The sequence below is a fragment of the Sphaeramia orbicularis genome, chromosome 16 (genome assembly GCF_902148855.1).
Source record: "Sphaeramia orbicularis chromosome 16, fSphaOr1.1, whole genome shotgun sequence".
In the NCBI taxonomy this organism is placed as follows: Eukaryota; Metazoa; Chordata; class Actinopteri; order Kurtiformes; family Apogonidae; genus Sphaeramia; species Sphaeramia orbicularis.
The window spans coordinates 606,649-624,496 of NC_043972.1; the positions used below are offsets into that span (position 1 = coordinate 606,649).

Genomic DNA, 17,848 nt, shown 5'->3' on the forward strand with positions numbered 1-17,848 from the left:
AAAAGGATCTGAATTAAAGGACAAAACGATGCATTTTTCATCTTTGTTTCCAGAATTCACCCACATCCTCAAATACACACGATAGGAGATATCTGTGATTAAAAACAGGTGAGTTTCTCTTTTGTCTGTGGATGGAAATCTCAGTTCTTTGGGCCAAAATGCGTTCCAAAAGTCAGTGTGCGTTAGCCAAATCAAGTAGATATCATGCATTTTCTCTTTGTGCTACTATTTCTCCACTTGTGCCAAGGAAAGACACAACGCAGGGAATTCTGCGCGTTGTTTTGTCTTGGGCTCAGACTCCTAAAGCCTCGCATTAGCTTTGGTTGAATGCAGCGTAATACTCCGAATACGGCCTGTGGATTTCACATATCGCACACAGGAATCTGGAGTATTTGCGGAAAGGATAATAATGACCTTTAAACAGCTTTCTGAAAAGAACGCTCAACAGTTCCTTTATCAATTTCAAGGGAAAAAAGACATTTTACAGAGGCGGGTTGACAGTTGCAATGTTGAGACTGTTTTTATTCTCATAAAGCAATCAATGTAAGTGTATATATAAGATTTGTTTTTCTATAAATATAAAGGTTCTCTTCATAGCAAATGCAAAGGAAATGACTTCAAAGCCATGACTATTGTGGAGCCGTCAACACAATAAAAGGATTATTATGAACCGGAAGCACCGTGTGGAAGAGCATTTGACAAGAACACAAGTCATGGTGTGTGTGTGTGTGTGTGTGTGTGTGTGTGTGTGTGTGTGTGTGTGTGTGTGTGTGTGTGAGCCGAGCTGCACTGACAGCAGCCGCTCTGCTTTTCAACACAAGGCTTCCTTTCTTTCTCCTGCAGTGGAAGACATGCGAGCTGCTCTTCAGCCCCACAGTGCAGACTCGCAGCTACGTTCACCAAGGCTCCAATTACTCCCATCAACCCAAGTCTCCTCTGCACAACAACAGCCACACTCATCCTCTCAGAAAACACAAACACAGAAAAACAACAAGGAACTCACCGTACATGCACCAAAAACCTCTCCCAACATCGAGTACATTTACAGTGTTTTACTTCGGACACCCCTCCAGCTTTTTAATGTTCGACAACAAATTTAGATGAGGTTTTTTTTTTTTTTTTCTCTCTTTTTGTTCTTTTCCTCAGAGCCGTTGTGAAGTAAACGTTAAATTCCACAACATGTTTTCTTAAAGTGACCCACCCTGAGGATAAATATGCACATGGAGATCAGTTCAGCTAATAAAGACGATAAAATATAGAATTAATTTCATTATCTGACCAATCGAACTGATCTCTGAAACTAACAGCTTTTTTTTACAGTGAATTATTTGCAAAAAATACCTCACGTGTTGCGTAGAATATGTTAAAAAACAGAAAATCAGCTTCTATTCAGACTGCATTTTCTACAAATCCAATCAATCCTATAAAAGCAAAGGTTTTCTGTTCTGAAATGAGGAAAAAACATCACATCCTTACATTTTAAAAGCTAAAAACATCTTAATAATTGGCTGATTTTCTGTAAAAAGTCCAATCAGTTTAATGCTGTTCACACAATACTGACCTTACGTTAACGTTTCCACGTGTTTTCTCATCAAGTTGAATTTGGGATAAAGACTTTTTTACTTCTGTATTATGATAAAACTATGATTCTCAAGCAAAACACAAAAGCTTGAGGGGTGTCCAGTTGTTTTTCAGTCACTGTGTGCATATACTCTGGAAATTAAAGGTTTTCTGCAGGATTCAAAACAAGCTACCTTTGATGTAACTAAATACAAATGTCACATTAATGTTTTGAATCATTAAAATCATCGTTATAAAAGGACCATACCAGCATTTCTGCCAGATGTAATCATCTATTATTGATTATTTTTACAGCTAACCGTGGTGGTTGTTATTCTTGAATCTGTTTTCTGTTGTTTTCACTGTGGTTTAAGAATTCATTTATGACTTTGGTCATAGTCGGGGCAGAATTTAACATCTCATATCTGCATTAGAAGTGGAATCAAACTGAAGGATAGGCTTGCACAGGGAAAACTACTGGGCAAACATATTGTCTTTAAAAAGAGTAAATTTGGCTCCATATTGAGTTTCAGAGCTCTACCCACAAAGTAACTGTTACTCTTTTTACAGACGGAGCAAATGTAATCTGAGTAGAGTCCCATTTTCTTCAGTCTGAGAACACTTCAGTGTGTGGAGAACAGGTCACACAGTAGTGGCCGGAGGATCGCTGTGATGAGCCCAGCGTGCAAAAACACAGGTATGGTCCTTTAAATAGGCAGGATTGTATGAGCTTTAAATGGAAAGGAATGTTAAAAGTGTCAGGGCCGGAGCTCAGGCCACAACCATCTGTCACAATGACTCACATTCACAATCTGTGCACCGTTTCTCGTCCCAGACTGCTGACATTTCCCTTCTGAAGCAGGCGACTGCTGCCGGACTGTACAACAGACACAAACTACAGCTGCTTAATCAGGATAAGAGGGAGCCACGAGGAAGCACTTGGGTTTCACGGGACTCTGCTTAGAATAGAGCTGCTGCTCAGAGGCAGTTCACTGATCAAAGCCACACACACCCACTGGTGTCCACAGTCAGTCAGGTCATGAGACCCCGGGTCCTGGATGGTCAGCTGGCTCTTTGTGATGATTAAGTACCATTCCATTACGTCCAGAAGTAGGAAAAAAGGCATTTTTTTTTTTTTTAAAAAAAAGGAAGAATTTTTTAAAATCTTTAAATACAAATATATACTTACAAAAATCTCACAAATGTGTATGTACATTAAAAAACATATGGAGTGTCTCTGGAAGTCTGAGAAAAGACCAAAGAAAGTGATCAGAGGGACTCCTTCAGTCGGTCAGTCCCAGCTCTGCTTCTGGGCCCAAACACCACATCACACTGTGGTTTCCCCCTGTTTACTGTTGGCCAGTCTCGTGTAAAACCGCCTCCAGGAGTTGAGGGTTTTCCCAGACCAGATCCAGAACCCGGAGGTGATGCCCACGATGAGCGTCATGAGATATTTGATCATGAAGACGGTGAAGTCGGGGCTCATGTTGGGGTGGTTCTGGACGGGACAGGGCACGGCGTAGGTCTTACACGTCTGGCTGATCCACGTCCTCTCCCACTGCTCTCTGAAGGCCTGCTCGTAGAAGTAGCAGGCGATGACGATGGTGGCCGGCACCGTGTACAGGACGCTGAAGATGCCGATCCTCACCATCAGCTTCTCCAGTTTCTCCGTCTTGGTGCCGTCGTGCTTCATGATGGTCCGGATGCGGAACAGGGACACGAATCCCGCCAAGAGGAAGGACGTGCCGATGAACAGGTAGACGAAGAGCGGCGCCAGGACGAAGCCTCGCAGGGCGTCCACGCTGTTGATGCCCACGAAACACACCCCGCTCAGCACGTCTCCGTCCACCTGACCCACGGCCAGGATGGTGATGGTCTTGATGGCGGGGACGGCCCAGGCGGCCAGGTGGAAGTACTGGGAGTTGGCCTCGATGGCCTCGTGGCCCCACTTCATCCCGGCCGCCAGGAACCAGGTGAGGGCCAGGATGACCCACCAGATGGAGGAGGCCATGCTGAAGAAGTAGAGCATCATGAAGAGGATGGTGCAGCCCTCCTTCTTGGTCCCCTGCACCACCGTCCGGATCTCGTTGTCGAACCTGTCGTTGCAAACCACCTTGTCTTCCAGTAAAAATCCGGCGATGTAGGCCACGGACACCATGGTGTAGCAGCCCGACAGGAAGACGATGGGCCGCTCCGGGTAGCTGAAGCGCTTCATGTCCACCAGGTAGGTCAGCACCGTGAACAGCGTGGACGCGCAGCACAGGACCGACCAGATCCCGATCCAGATCCGGGCGAATTTCAGCTCCTCCTCACTGAAGTACATCATCCCGTGGGAGCGCTTGGGTTCGCACGGAGCCCCGCAGTTCTCCTGGCCCAGGAAGCGGTAGTTGAGGTACGGCGGCACCCGGAGCGACGCCGGGCACCGGAACTGCCCGTTCCCGGGGTCAGGAGGCGCGCGCTCCGTGGGGGAGAACCCCGGCGGGTCCGAATCCACGCGGTCCGACATGTTCTGGCCCACGCACAGCTCCCCCGCGCCGTGGACCGGGAAGGACTCGCAGGCCAGGCTGTCGGGCCACTGGAAGCCGAACTTGTTCATGAGCGCCTCGCAGCCCTGACGCGCGCGTTCGCACAGAGAGCGGCACGGCGGCAGCGCCTGCTCCAGCACCGTGCACACGGGCGCGTACATGGAGCACAGGAAGAACTTCAGGTCCGGGGAGCACTGCACTTTGACCAGGGGGTAGAACTGGTGCACCTCCAGCCCCGCGTCCTCCTGGTTGGTGTGTCCCAGCAGGTTGGGCATGATGGTCTCGTTGTAGGCGATGTCCGTGCACAGCGGGATGGAGATGGGCTGGCAGAAGCCGTGCTCCGGGATGGACATGCCGCGGTCCCCGCCGCCGTACTGGCCGTTCACCCCGAAAATCCCCACGTTTAGGAGCGGAACCAAAGCCAGCAGAGCCGCGGCCGTGCGCAACAGCGTGTCCGGAACCATGGTGAGCCGGAGCCGCGGAGCCACTTTGTGCGCGTCGCTCAACAAACTTGCGCTCCTTCCGCAGACGCACGCACTTCCCTGAACGCTCTTTGTTGTGGGCTCTTCTTCGGTCTCCCGGCGGAATTCTGCGCTCCTTCCCCCGGACCTGGAGTCCCGGTGGGATAAGACGGCACCGCGGAAACACAGAAGTCCCCAGTTCTGAAGCGCAAACTGGGATCACTGGTTAAATCCAGGGGAAAAAAACGCGTCTCCTCCGGGAAAGGGGCCGCTCCGCTCCGCTCCTCCGTGCGCCCGACACTGCGTCCGTGTGCCGCTCCAACTGTTGTGAGCCCAGACCAGCCACCCTGCAGTCAAGTCCAGGAGCGCACACAAGCACTTCCGCCGCACGCCTTCCAAATAAAAGCCAGGGCACAGCACTGCACATGCGCAAAAGAAAGGCTGAGCAGAACACGTGACTGTACAGTTGGATCCCCCACAGACTGTAAAGGGTTAACTCATGCACCTGCGTCAGCTGGTGGAAGGTTTCTTCAACTCCAACATGTCATCGCATCATGTCAGTGTCAACAAGAATAAACACTTTCACATTTGTGCGTCAAATTCAACACAATCAACAATAAACAAAAACAACCAATCAGCTGTGTACACAATAAAAACAACAAATACAAACTATAAGAAAAAAAAAGTACAAAAATAGGAAAATACACACTATGCATGCAACATTCATCTGTTAACTATTTGATTTTATTGTTTTTACAGAATTTTTTTATAGTTGTGTGTACTTATGTATTATTTGTAGTGTATTCCTTTGAATTGTTTTGTTTTTCTGATGTACAGCACGATGAAGACGCTCTTGTCTACATGTGCTGCATAAATAAAGTGGACTGGATTAAATATGGATTATTTTACAGCTTACAAAACAGTAGACTTGGATCTTTCTTAGTATTATTATTCTTTTATTTATTTAACATATATTATAGCTCTATAACAGGCATATTTATATATCTCACTAGTTAGCTAGTTTTCTAGCTAACAGCATAGGTGACTAGAAGATAACTAGCTGATGTAATGTCTTCAATCTATATATGTATGCTGCTTCACTTTAAGTCTTTTTTTTAATTTAAATTTTAATTATAACAATATTTATATAAAATTATATCCATTTTAACATAGCCCACCTTAATAAAGTGCCACAACAACAACAATAAAAGTGAGCTAACTCGCTGCTGTTCCATTATACACTCTATGCTCCCACTTTAATATTAGGAAAGAAGTGAGGAAAATGAGTTTATTTAAAATTGTTGAATGGTTTCAGTATAAAAAATGTTAACTAGTAAGTTCAGTTAGCTAACTAGCTGCTGTTCCATTATATAGCCTGTGTAGATATACTGGTTTGTGCTGTTTTAGTTCATTTAATTCAGACGTTTTTCAAACCATAATATTATTTTCATATCATATCATCACAGTTTACTTCAACACAGAGAAAAAAAGGGGAAAAAGCAAATTATCCAAATTGTCCTGTGGCTTTAAGTGTAAACCTAAGCAGATTTTAGATCATTACTTGGGTTTAAAATTTAGTTTAAACTTGTTTATATGTTGCTTTATTCACAGATGTCATATTTGATATGCGCACCCTTACAGGCTTCTGTAACTGTAAAACATCTGGTGTAACACATAACCTGCCTTCATATGAAAGTGAGAAGAAACACATTTTAACTTCTTATTAACTGGAACCAAAAGATTTAAAGTTCCCTTTGACAAGGCACAACTGAACAGCGACAAGTACCAAGAATCAAATGAAACAAATTAGGTTCATTTGAGGCAGAAATAAGTTAAAATGGAGCTACACACTATCATGAAATCACATTATAGTATAATTTTCTGTGTGAGATGATAAAATATTCTCAAACCCACTTTAAATGAGTGAGAAAATATCAGTTCCGTCTGTTTCACCTTATTAGTGAACTGTACTGGTACACTTCCTGTTCACACTGGTCTGATTGTGTCCAACTTTGCAGATGCACAGATTTTTTCTCTCTCTCTCTCTCTCTCTCTCTCTCTCTCTCTCTCTCTGTGGATGGTGGGGGTTTGCTTGGGAGGGTCTATATTTTTCCTCATGTTTGCCTGAATTGCAGAGGTTCATTTCAGTTCAGGATAAAAAGTCCTGCCAACCATCTGCAACTTTAAGACCCCGACTACAAATCATGTACACTCAGTAATATTCTGCGTTTCGTCACGGTGACAGTAAACTTTTAGATCTTAATTCGTGGATTTCCATTGGCTACGGTTCCAAGAACTCACTGGTTTCCTTTAACATGTGTCTAGTATGAAAATCAATTAACACACGACTGGGACTCGAATGTGTTGTGTAACTACAAGTGACAGGTCTGGAGTTATTTTATCAATTAATCATTTTAATATGAGAAGTGTTTTCAGTTTGATGATACTGGAATCCCTGTTTTTTCTTACACAGCCTCCACATTATAATCTCTAACGGTAAAGACATGTTTTAGTGAGTGTTATTATTTTTTTCAATCAATATTTCTGCTCTGTGGTCGTCTGAGCTCCATTCAACACAAACAGTTAAACAGAAGTGTTTACAGACGGACCAAACACGACTGCAGCAACAAAAACATGGAAGGGAAATGGTCTGAAGGTTACTTTCAAAATGGGTCTGAGGGGTTTTTATTAATAAGAGACAACAAAACCATCAATACTGTAAATGCTAAACGAGTAAAACCTTGAAGAAGTGTTAGACATGTGTTGTTGCAACTTAAAAATGTAATATTTATCCTAATGTTTCTGTCTTGGTTGACTACACACATTTAGACAGCTGTCCCAGTTGTGTTTTTAACATGTATATTTGGTATTTAGAGTAATAATATGTCTAGATTTAGATGTTTTTAATAGTGATAATTTCAGCTGTAACACACAACACATCCCCTGGGATTAATAAAGTAAAATACTCCTATTCTGAGGATTTTATGTAGATTATCTCAACAAAATTTCACACAGTTTAGTACTTTTCTCATTAAATTTGCAGATTTGTGATCGAGTCCATTCATCCCATTTTCTTCATTTCTCTGACCCACTGGTGTCTGGTGTTCCCACTGGACGTGTCTGTGTACCATCAGTTCAGTCACAGGCAGGTGTGACTCCGTTTTCTTCCACCTCTATCCTACGTCACTGACACAAACTTTCACCTGAACTGAACTGTGGGCAGTCGTACAAGTCCCCAGCGTCCCCACGCACACAAACACACTGGATACCGTACCTGTCTGTCTGTAGATACCACTGTCTCTCTCTCCTACAGTACACGTGAGGTTTTCTCAGCAGACTGTACAGACGTACGTCTGCAGGCGTCAGTGCACGTGTTCACCTGTGTGTTCAACACATGCAGTCTGACATCACAACTAACTGTTCTCAGGCTGGTTTCACACCTACTTCGTTTGGTCCGCTTAAAACGGACCAGAGTTCGTTTACCTGGGAAGTCCAGACTTTGTTTCAGGTGTGAATACAAACATGCAAACTCTGATTGGAATCAAACAGGTGGTCTGGGACCCAGACCCAGACCCAGACCACCTAGAAGGGGTGGTCTGGGTCCGCTTCCAGATGGACTCTGGGATGGTTCCCCTCTGGAATACAACCAGCCTTGAGCTGAAACAAACCAAGGAAACATGTGCCTTTTCTGTCCTTGACGAGCCACCGTAGCCGAGCCTCATGGGTGGTCAGAGGTAACAGCGGCAGCCATGAGCCGTGGACCGACGTGGACCAATGAGGAGACAGAATGTCTCACTGACATTTGGTCCCATGTCCATGTTATGAAAGTGGATGAGCTGTTCTGGACCGTTAACATTATTTTCATTCATTTGTGTCTGGAAAAATAGAATACATATTCTGAAAACTGTAACTGCTCGTTGGACCTCCATGTTTGTTTTCATCAACACCTGCCGTCTCTGATTGACCCCGCCCCCAACTTTTCTGTCCAATGCCAGTGCAGTTCGTCACATGCTTCTGTTTACACATTTTGCTCCAGTAGCAAAAAGTCCAATGAGAATGGGATCCGACCCAAACAGAAACAAACAAAGTCTGAGTTGGATCCAAACCACAGAAGTGGACCACAGGACCAGGTCCAGGTCCAGGTCCAGGTGTGAACTTCATCTGATTAGACAGTGCAGATTCTGTGCTGGGTTGGCCTGTTCCCTTCATGTTGCCTGGTGTCCTCCAGGTTCTCCAGTGCCCCCCCACTGTTCAAACAGGTACAGGTTTATTCTGCAGACCACGGTGGTGAAGATCAGCTGGAGCTGGTCCAGGAGCCACTTCAACGGCAGCTCCCTGCTCCTCATGTGTGCTATGTGCTAATGCTAACTGCTAATGCTAAGTACTGGGTGTTTTAGGATGGGTACAGTTCAGACCTCACATTTCCACACAGGTCTAATAAAGTGAGTCGACCTTTAACCTTTAACCTTAAATTAATATGTTATGTCATCTATCAACATCTAGAAACTATTCTAGTGTTTTAATTTGACTGGAGAGAGTTGGCAACATTATTGACTTTTCCATTGACCCTCAAATTGTGCAAATAGAACTTGTGCAAAAACATGTACCTCATGGTAAACCCCACTATTTTGCCAAAACTCTCATTTTTCAAGAAAAGTTTTTTCAGCACTGGCAGTTTGTAGAGATTCATTTGTAGAGTCCTATTTCACAACAAGGTTTAAAACAGGCTTTGAAAAAAGGTGGCAAGAGGTGGATTTTTGGACGTAGCGCAAATGGTGTGTCATATAAAAGTGTAATGGAAAGAGCTTTTTCTGGAACTGGAGTCACATGAATAAAAAAACACGATGTTTACGGACGTTACAACAAATGAAGAAGAAGAAACGTGTGTGTGTGTGTGTGTGTGTGTGTGTACACACACCAGGAAACCAAAGCATTTTTTAAATGTCGTGTGGGATAGAGGGCTAATATAGAATAATACTGAATCTATCTGTAAACCAACCCCATGTTCATGGAATGACTTTTCATGTCATCTCGCAATAATAAATAAACAGATCATCACATTTGTGTTTTAATGGAAAAACTGACATTACACACTCCTGTTTTTCTGACATTTGGTAAATATGGGGAAAGTTCTGAGTAGATGTCTGATGGAAAAGTGACCACTGACTCTTTTTGCAACAATGTGCAGTGCTAGCTGCTGTTAGCATAGAAATGTAGCGTACAAAATTGTAACAAATGACCAGGTCTGAGCACAGCTGAACTCCAAAACAAAGCTAAGTCGCACAAACATTTGCAAATGTTCCATATTTCACCTTTAATCACAACCACACAGAGCCATAAAAAGGATAAAACAGCTGATGAGGGACTGGACTGACGCAGAAAACAGCGGTTAGCTCCCAAACGGTGTCGGACATTTGCAGTGTTTGCATGTGACGGTTCATAGAAGGACTTCTTCAAACTCTGGTAACTGGACATCTGTCCAGCCGCTGACGTCCTGACTGCAGCGTCACACTGACATGAACCCAAAGACAAAACCCATCAGCACAGTGTGTTTGCAGACTGCAGCTCGTCTGCCTCGCTGTTCTGCACGGCCCAGGGAAGAAAAGCCGCATTCCAGTGTCAGTGTGCATTTTACACTCCTGCTCCCAGACAGACAGACTGCGCTGCCAGCTGGAACGCTTGGCTCTCATCTTGTCCACATTAGGGTTTGTATGTATTTTTCCACCTTCAGCTGATTTCGTATAAACAGATTCCTCATGCTCAGGCCGATTACAGGAAGTTATGGCTCAACTTGTGTTGGCGAAGAACACCTAAACTGCAGCCCACAAAGCAAAGCAGTGTACGGTCTAATGCGTGTTCACTCCTGGGAGAGGAGATGCAATTCATATGAAGATGAACCTTTAGGATTCACAGAGAGGCCTTAAAAACCACACATTAACAAACACTGAATCACATCAACACACACAACACACCGAACACACAACGGGATGTAACATCAGCTGTCAGTTCACAAATGAAGTTATTTTGAATGAAACCCAGTTCAGATGTCTTGGTACGAGAGCTGCTCCAAAGCCAGAGGGATGATGACAACATCCTGTGTTTGAGCTGAACAGTGATCCTCCAACGACAAAGCAACAGGAAACGGAGACCAGGAGATAAATGGACTGAAGCAGAGTCCGTAAAACACCATCTGGACCAAAGATTTCAACATCATTATTAGAAACTAGTCAAATGTGTGTGGTAGTTGAAAGAATAAAGACTGAAATAATTGAACATAAGTTAAACACAATAACTATAAAATGATATCAAATGCAGGAAAATGAACCCTCAAAGACCCAACCAGCCTCCAGTAACATTAAGTATCTGCTGATTGAAAGTGTTTATTAACTCCACATCCACTAATTCTATCAACACATTAAATAATTCCGGTAAAAATGCAGTTTCTCAGCTTTTCTCTGGCATCAGATAAGACCCATTTGGACGTTCAGAAGCTCCATACTGAACATGGAAACACTCATTTTCTGTAACATTGATTCACAAGTAAAACAAATAAAATGCACTTTTTCTTCAGTTTTGTTTGGATATAATAACCTTGAATGTACTCTGAGGTTTAATGGACATCTACACAATCAGTAAATAAACCCCATGAATAAAAACAGTGTCCAACATTATGTTTTTGAAGAGAATACATGGGTTCAAGCAGATTAATGTAATGTTTCCATTCAGATAAATCACACATTTTAACGAAGTAAAAAAAAAAAAAAAACAGCAAAAATATCAGTTTGAGTCTGTTTACTCATGGTTTGATTTCTTTTTCTATATTGTAGTTTTACAGACAGAAAGACAGAAAGTTTGGTTTGCTCTTTACAGCTGTTCTTTGTATTTGTAAATTATGAGTGTTGCATAAATATTATAAAGTCTGATAAAATATTTCCAGTTTTTAATTTGTGGTTCTTTTTTCTTTCCATGACAGAACTATTCATCCTAAAATGGCTCTGTTGTTGGTCTGGATTCATGTCTGTTTCATTAAATAGACTTTCTGGTCCTTTCTAAGTTCCTATGTTTGGACATTTATTTTTAGTTATAGTTTATTTTTTTACCAGTTAATTCCACTGTCCTGTACAAAATGAACTGTAAAGATCTAATATCTGCTTTTATAGATGCCGACTGATTTTATTTTATATCTGACAGAAGTACAAACCCATCACTGTCTGAAGGATGAGACATACATGTAATAGAAAGAAATCAAGTAAAATAAATGCATAGAAATGATCTTGTCTTTCATGGTCATCGACAGCAGAAAACTGAACTTAAACATAGACAAAGTAGGTTTGTGTCGTCGAGTCAAAGCTTCACAGACGAACCCGAAGCATTTATAAATTTTATTTCAGGTAAAACAACATTAAACAACATTTACAGAAGGACATTACATCTTCCATAATAACATTACATACAGGTCGTAACAAATAATGCAACAGCTATTCTACTATATACTATATTGTTTCACTTGATGAAGTGACTGACGACACTTCTGTTTTCCAAACCACGTGTGAAAATGATTTCAGTGCAGCATACAAAAAGAAAAAGAAAAACGCCAGAGAAGCCTGTTGGAAAAGAAGTTGCAAACACAGATTCAGTTGTTTTTTTTGTTTTTGTTTTTCTTTTTTTTTCAGCACAGCGAGGATGCACGCTTAAGTTTTCCAACCAATACCATTTCTTCCCACCAAAAATAAATGTTTGTATATTCATAAAGGATTTCTCTTTGATAGCATTATGGGGCGACATTTATAACCCTGTATACAAACATAGTGGAAGCATCACTATTGGACTTTTCACCACGTTTTTCCCGCCTTTGATATTTCTGGTAAAATATTCGCTTTTCTTTCATTTTTCCTGTCACAGTGCTTAATGTGCAATTTCACCAAGTCTTTCCTTCACTGGACTCCATTTCAGATCTATGAAGAACATTCAAGTTTGAGCAAGAGCGCCTTCAGGGACTCTGCCCACACACCACTCAAAAATATATGTATGTTTCCGTCCGAGACCGCGGGCTGATAAAGACCGCACGGCGCTAAAAAGAAGAACCCGTGTGTGCCACACAGGAAGTGCGCACAAAGAGAAAACATACCAAAAATAATTATTCAGCCGCTAATACTGCCTGCAATCCCTTAAAGCCACACGAGGCCGGGCAATCTGCGCACAGCTCGATGGTATTAACCCTCTTCTGTCACGCCGCTTTACCGGCATTACCCGCCGCCTCTCCTCCCCTTTTTCTCTGTCGCACAATCGCAGCCCGCGGATGACACTGAAAAGCCGCCAGATAACTTCAAGTACAGCGTTTTTTCTGCGAGCTCGCCTCAAGTCTGCGGTGAAGGTTAATTTACAAGGTAGGCTGTTTGTTTCTGCACCTCAGGCAAAGCGCAGGAACATCAGTTATTTATTTATTTATTTATTTATTTATTTCGATTAAGGGCAAAGCAAGTGCATCAGTGACCGTACAGGCTGGAATGTAGGGCGAAACGGATTCTTCTTTAAAGTGCTTTCTTTCTTTCTTTTTTTTTTTTTTTTTTTTTTAACGCTATCAGGGGGAGTTTAGTTGGTAATTATTTCGTTTGCATCAGTGGAGCTGCGTCATATATTTGAAGCAGTATTGCCCATGTTGTAGAAGCCAATAATATGATAACAACCGATAACGTAATAACGGCCGATAACATAATAAATTTGACATTTTTAAAACGTAACAGGCCAATAACGTAATATCTGGCCAATAACGTAATAAAAGTCCTTAACCGATAACGTAATAGCTTTCAGCCAATAACCTTACAACTTACTACGTTATTGGCTCAGTTATTACATTTGCAAAGATTTTTTTTTTACCGGGCCAATAACGTAATAACCAGCCAATAAGTTATAACGTCATTGGTTCAGGACTTTTATTACATTATCAGCTGTTCTTACATTATTGGCTCCCACACATGAGGTAAAATCTTCATTTATTTGTGTTTCCTATCTCTGAAAACACACCAAAAAAAGGTTATAGATGATGCTAAACAGGGAAGATGGGGCACAAAATCTATCAACTTTGTTCTGTGCAAAAATATACTCCAAAATATTGTGATTATTCATTATTTATGTTAGTCTGGAGGAAAAAAAACATCCAAATCCACATTTTTCTACTTTTAGCAAAATCATTGATGACTAGCTTAATGAATTTTATCAATTTGTTTAGAAAATATAATTCTGTTTTCTATAGTTTTGTTCAATACTTGATACTGATTGGTTGATGATGCCATTCTATGATGTGATATTTCTCTATTTCTCTTCTCCAAACTGTAAAATCTAATGAAGCTAATGGTTTCATGAACGTCACTAGTCCTGCTTTCCCATTTATTTATCATTACAGTTATGGATGTTAGTGGTAATTATTCATAGGTATTGTTTTTATTGCATTATTTCTACATTTTGAGGGTGGAGAAAGAGCCATAAAAACCCAATGTCATTGCATTTTATTGTACTTGTGCCCCAAATGCAAACAAATAAATGCAAATGTGACTATTTTCTAAAGTTAGCGTTCGCAATATAATCAGTTTAGCTGTTAAATGCTATCTTTTCCCAAATGATTGTTTCTTTAGTAAACAGCCATGTAATAATCAGGATCATGTACAATGGGATGTGATGCAGGACTTCAATCACCTGTTGTAAATTATTTCCTAGGTGTTTTCATTGGAACCAAGCAGCCATATTAGGTTATAGAACCAACCTAATCGACATGTTCAGGAGTTTTTCCTTCCTAATTTCCTTGAAAAAATGCATAAGCACAGTTTAAAACCCATTTTCTACCCACCTGAAGGTAGAAATACAGTATAACCCTCATTCTAAAGCCAGGTTGGGATGTCACATGTAATTAGTAACGATGAAAGTGTTCCTAAATCTGGACAAATGGCTGAAAAACGTCCTTTGGCAAACCTACATTTTAATCATCTACAGGTAAACATGTGGCTAGGCTTCAGGAACATATTTGCACAGAAAAAGCTCAATGGGTTCCAGCCCCTATATACAGTCGCAGAAAAAATGATCAGACCATCAAAAGTCCTCAGAAACTATGGTTCTGCAGTCCAGTCCTAACTGCTGTGTGTGTCATGTGACTAAAACACACAGAAAAGAAAACATGGAATGAATAAAAGCACTGTTTTTGTCAGAACAATGACATAAGAACTGAAGGGATTTGGGTTTTTATCCAGAAAACATGTTCAATGCATAGATATGAGCTGTGAAATTCAACTACTATGAGCTGTTTGTGTTGTTCTCATTACATTTGTCCAAACAGATGGACCTTTAGTTGGACCAGGCAGTAAAATGAACCAGAAACTGAAGAAAACATGGTGAGCTAATCATTTTTTCTGCGGCTGTATTCCACTGTAGTAGCTTTGATGAACCATCGCTCTGTGGACAGAATGGAGGGGCGGGGCGTCTGGTCTAGTTTTAACAGTGAGCGCGAGGGCTGTAAGGAAATATCCTTCCACAATATATCGTAATATTTAATTTCATGATACTGTATCGATATTAAAAATGACTGTATCGATATTTTTAGGTATTTATTCAAATGCAGACATGGCGAGTGTTCATTTGTTTTTTTGTTTATATTTTATTAAATATTATCTAACAGTGTTTTGTTAAATAACAGCATTTCAGTCATCCTAAAAGCAGGTTTTACTGTCTGAAAGAAGCAGATGTTAGTTCCTCTGCTGGGATTGCACAAAGATAATGTTACGATTCAGGGACTGAACACTACGCATTCTGTTCACAACTAATAGAATGTGAACATTTGAGCAGGATCTGAAACTGTAACGTCTGTAAAACATGATTGAAGTTTGACGTTTTTACAGAGGAACATTTTGTGATATAGCAGTTCTGATCAAATAAAATGGGTTTAGTAGTTGTGCATATTTCTGTTGTAATTCAATTTTTACAGGAAATAATGTTTTTAAAAATGACACAAAATAAACAAAAAAAATTACCTTGTTAACAGTATCATGACATATCGCGATATATCGTATCATGATCTTAGTATTGTGATTTGTATGGTATCGCCAGATTCTCTAATACACAGCCCTAGTGAGCGCTAGTAAAAAAAAATCTGAATCGGAAGCTTTCATTTTGCCAAACAGATCCAAATTGAGTGGCCGTGAAAGGGGCTGCAGGTGCTAGCGGTATCGTAGCTGACAGGACAAGTGGAGGAAACGTATCCTTGCAGGCAAGACATCTATAATATGAACATGAATGTGTGTGTACGTGTTATAAGTCAGTGTAAGAGGCCATCGAGCGCCGTGGTAAGTGTCCACAGTTCTTATTATCATGACCTCGCATATGCAGCCGTGTGTCTTTAATTAACAGCGCAGGGCCTTTATTATTGTTTCAGTCAATTCCAAACTGATTGATAAAGAGGAAGCCATTGTATTGATATTAACTTCACAATGATCACCATACTTCTAAGCTGTAATATTCAAATATTTTCACACAAAACATGAAAAGAAAGTCCAAAAAACAGTATAAACATCTTTGCAGATGACTCCACGTTATTCAGCCGACTTTCATAGTCGCGGTGTTGGAAGGAATTCCAACACGTTTAGGACATGTAGGATGTTGAGGGGCACACATATGGGGAGGGGGGGGGGGGGGGGGCGGTAGAGGGACTCTGAGTTATTCACCACCTACACTCCACATACTGCACACACACACTAACACACACTAACACACACTGCAACTCATCCATGCATTAATTTATCAGATAAGAAAAGCTCCATCTTAATATTTGACTCCGGAAACCGGAAAAAAAAAAAAAAAAAAAAGGAGCACAAGTGACCTATTTGTGATGAAATATTGCAGATCTTCCAGCTGTAGCAGATCAAGTGAAAGGGAGGATTGTCACAGGCCAGCTCTCCAGTAGTCTGCACAGCCTATTGCCTCGCTGTTCCGACCGTTTGTACATTAGCTCCTAGAAGTGAATGGAAGCACCAGTGCTAAGCTATTGCCCATGTTTGATACACACTCACACACACACACATGCAGCTATCTATCACACACGGTATTGCGTCTGTATTCGTATACGGTCCCTGTTGTATGTTATGTGTGCACCGTCAACATCTGCAGAGGGGGAGGCTTTTAGATGTAACACCGACGTCATTATGGAGGTCCGTTACAGAACACAAGTGGGTCTTACTTTGGTAGTTTGACATCATTCCTCATCTTTCATGGGCTGTGACAACACTTTACTTTAGTGCAACATCATGTCTAACATCTTTATTCTATATTGTCGATAGCAGTGCAATTATTTAAAGCTGGTCTACACAAAAGTATTCTTAAAGGTGAAAGTGATACAGCATTAAAGTGTTTATTAAGATCCTTCCATCTACTGAAACCAAAGTATATTCTCAGCTTAAAGGTTAACTCACTTTATTATCACTGGAGGGAATTCAGACTGGATTTCACCCATAATACTCATAGCACCTAGCATTAGCATTAGCACTTAGCATGTTAGGAGCAGTGAGCTGCCACTGAAGGCGTAATATTTGGAATGGAAGCTTCAGATTTGTAAAATGATTAACTTAAAACAGCTAACAGACACAATCTGGACAAAAAGGCAGCAGTGGGGCTAAAATCAGGGTATTTTCCACAATACTGTATGATTTACAAAGAAAATATACAGTTGTTGGCAAAAGCTTTTAGCAGTTACATAATTGTCGCTTTTGCAAGTTTTCCTACCTTTTCTCAGAGGTACACACTTGGTAAATAAAGCACAATTTATGCGAACAGTCAACTTGTGTCACTGCCAAAGCTTCTGGCCACAACTGTTCATGTATTTTTTTGTTTATTTTCACTTTTATAAAACTGTAAAAGAGCTGAAACGATGTGGTAAGTTTTATTGTCAAGATATCAGTCCATTAGATATCCATCCATTAGTTATCTGTCCGTTAGATATCAGGACAGCTAGCTCCAACTGAAAATAACAGAAAAGTTACAATGTGATATCATGACTTGCGTAAATATACACACCATATTTAATTGATGTGTTCTCTGTACGCATGATAAGCTTTCATGTGTGTGTTCACGCCGTTATTAGCCTCCTGTCCAACCTGAATCGATGCGTCACATACTAGGATTATGTGGGCCGGAGATCTTGGCCTAAATTGACACCTGATCAAATGGTGTTGAATAACACACAAAAGGTCGGTATAGCACGCCAAACGGCCTAAGAACTGGCGTGACATACAGCGCCATTTATTGAGATCAGTCTGAAAAATT

At 41.3% G+C, this 17,848-nt stretch overlaps 1 protein-coding gene and 1 long non-coding RNA gene across 2 annotated transcripts; one reads left to right on the forward strand and one right to left on the reverse strand.

Moving 5' to 3' along the window:
• Positions 1-494: 494 nt before the first annotated feature.
• On the reverse strand, positions 495-4,856 carry LOC115436138 (frizzled-1-like). The gene has a single exon (XM_030158896.1). The coding sequence runs from the start codon at positions 4,547-4,549 to the stop codon at positions 2,888-2,890; it is 1,662 nt and encodes a 553-aa protein (XP_030014756.1). The 5' UTR covers positions 4,550-4,856; the 3' UTR covers positions 495-2,887.
• Positions 4,857-13,111: 8,255 nt separating this feature from the next.
• LOC115435148 (uncharacterized) lies at positions 13,112-14,347 on the forward strand. Its single transcript, XR_003937660.1, has 2 exons — positions 13,112-13,207; positions 13,527-14,347. It is a non-coding gene; the product is annotated as an uncharacterized LOC115435148 (long non-coding RNA).
• Positions 14,348-17,848: the final 3,501 nt, after the last annotated feature.

Bases quoted from the DNA above. Each gene is read 5' to 3' on its own strand.
- LOC115436138 (XM_030158896.1), bottom strand. From the start codon at position 4,549: ATGGTTCCGGACACGCTGTTGCGCACGGCCGCGGCTCTGCTGGCTTTG.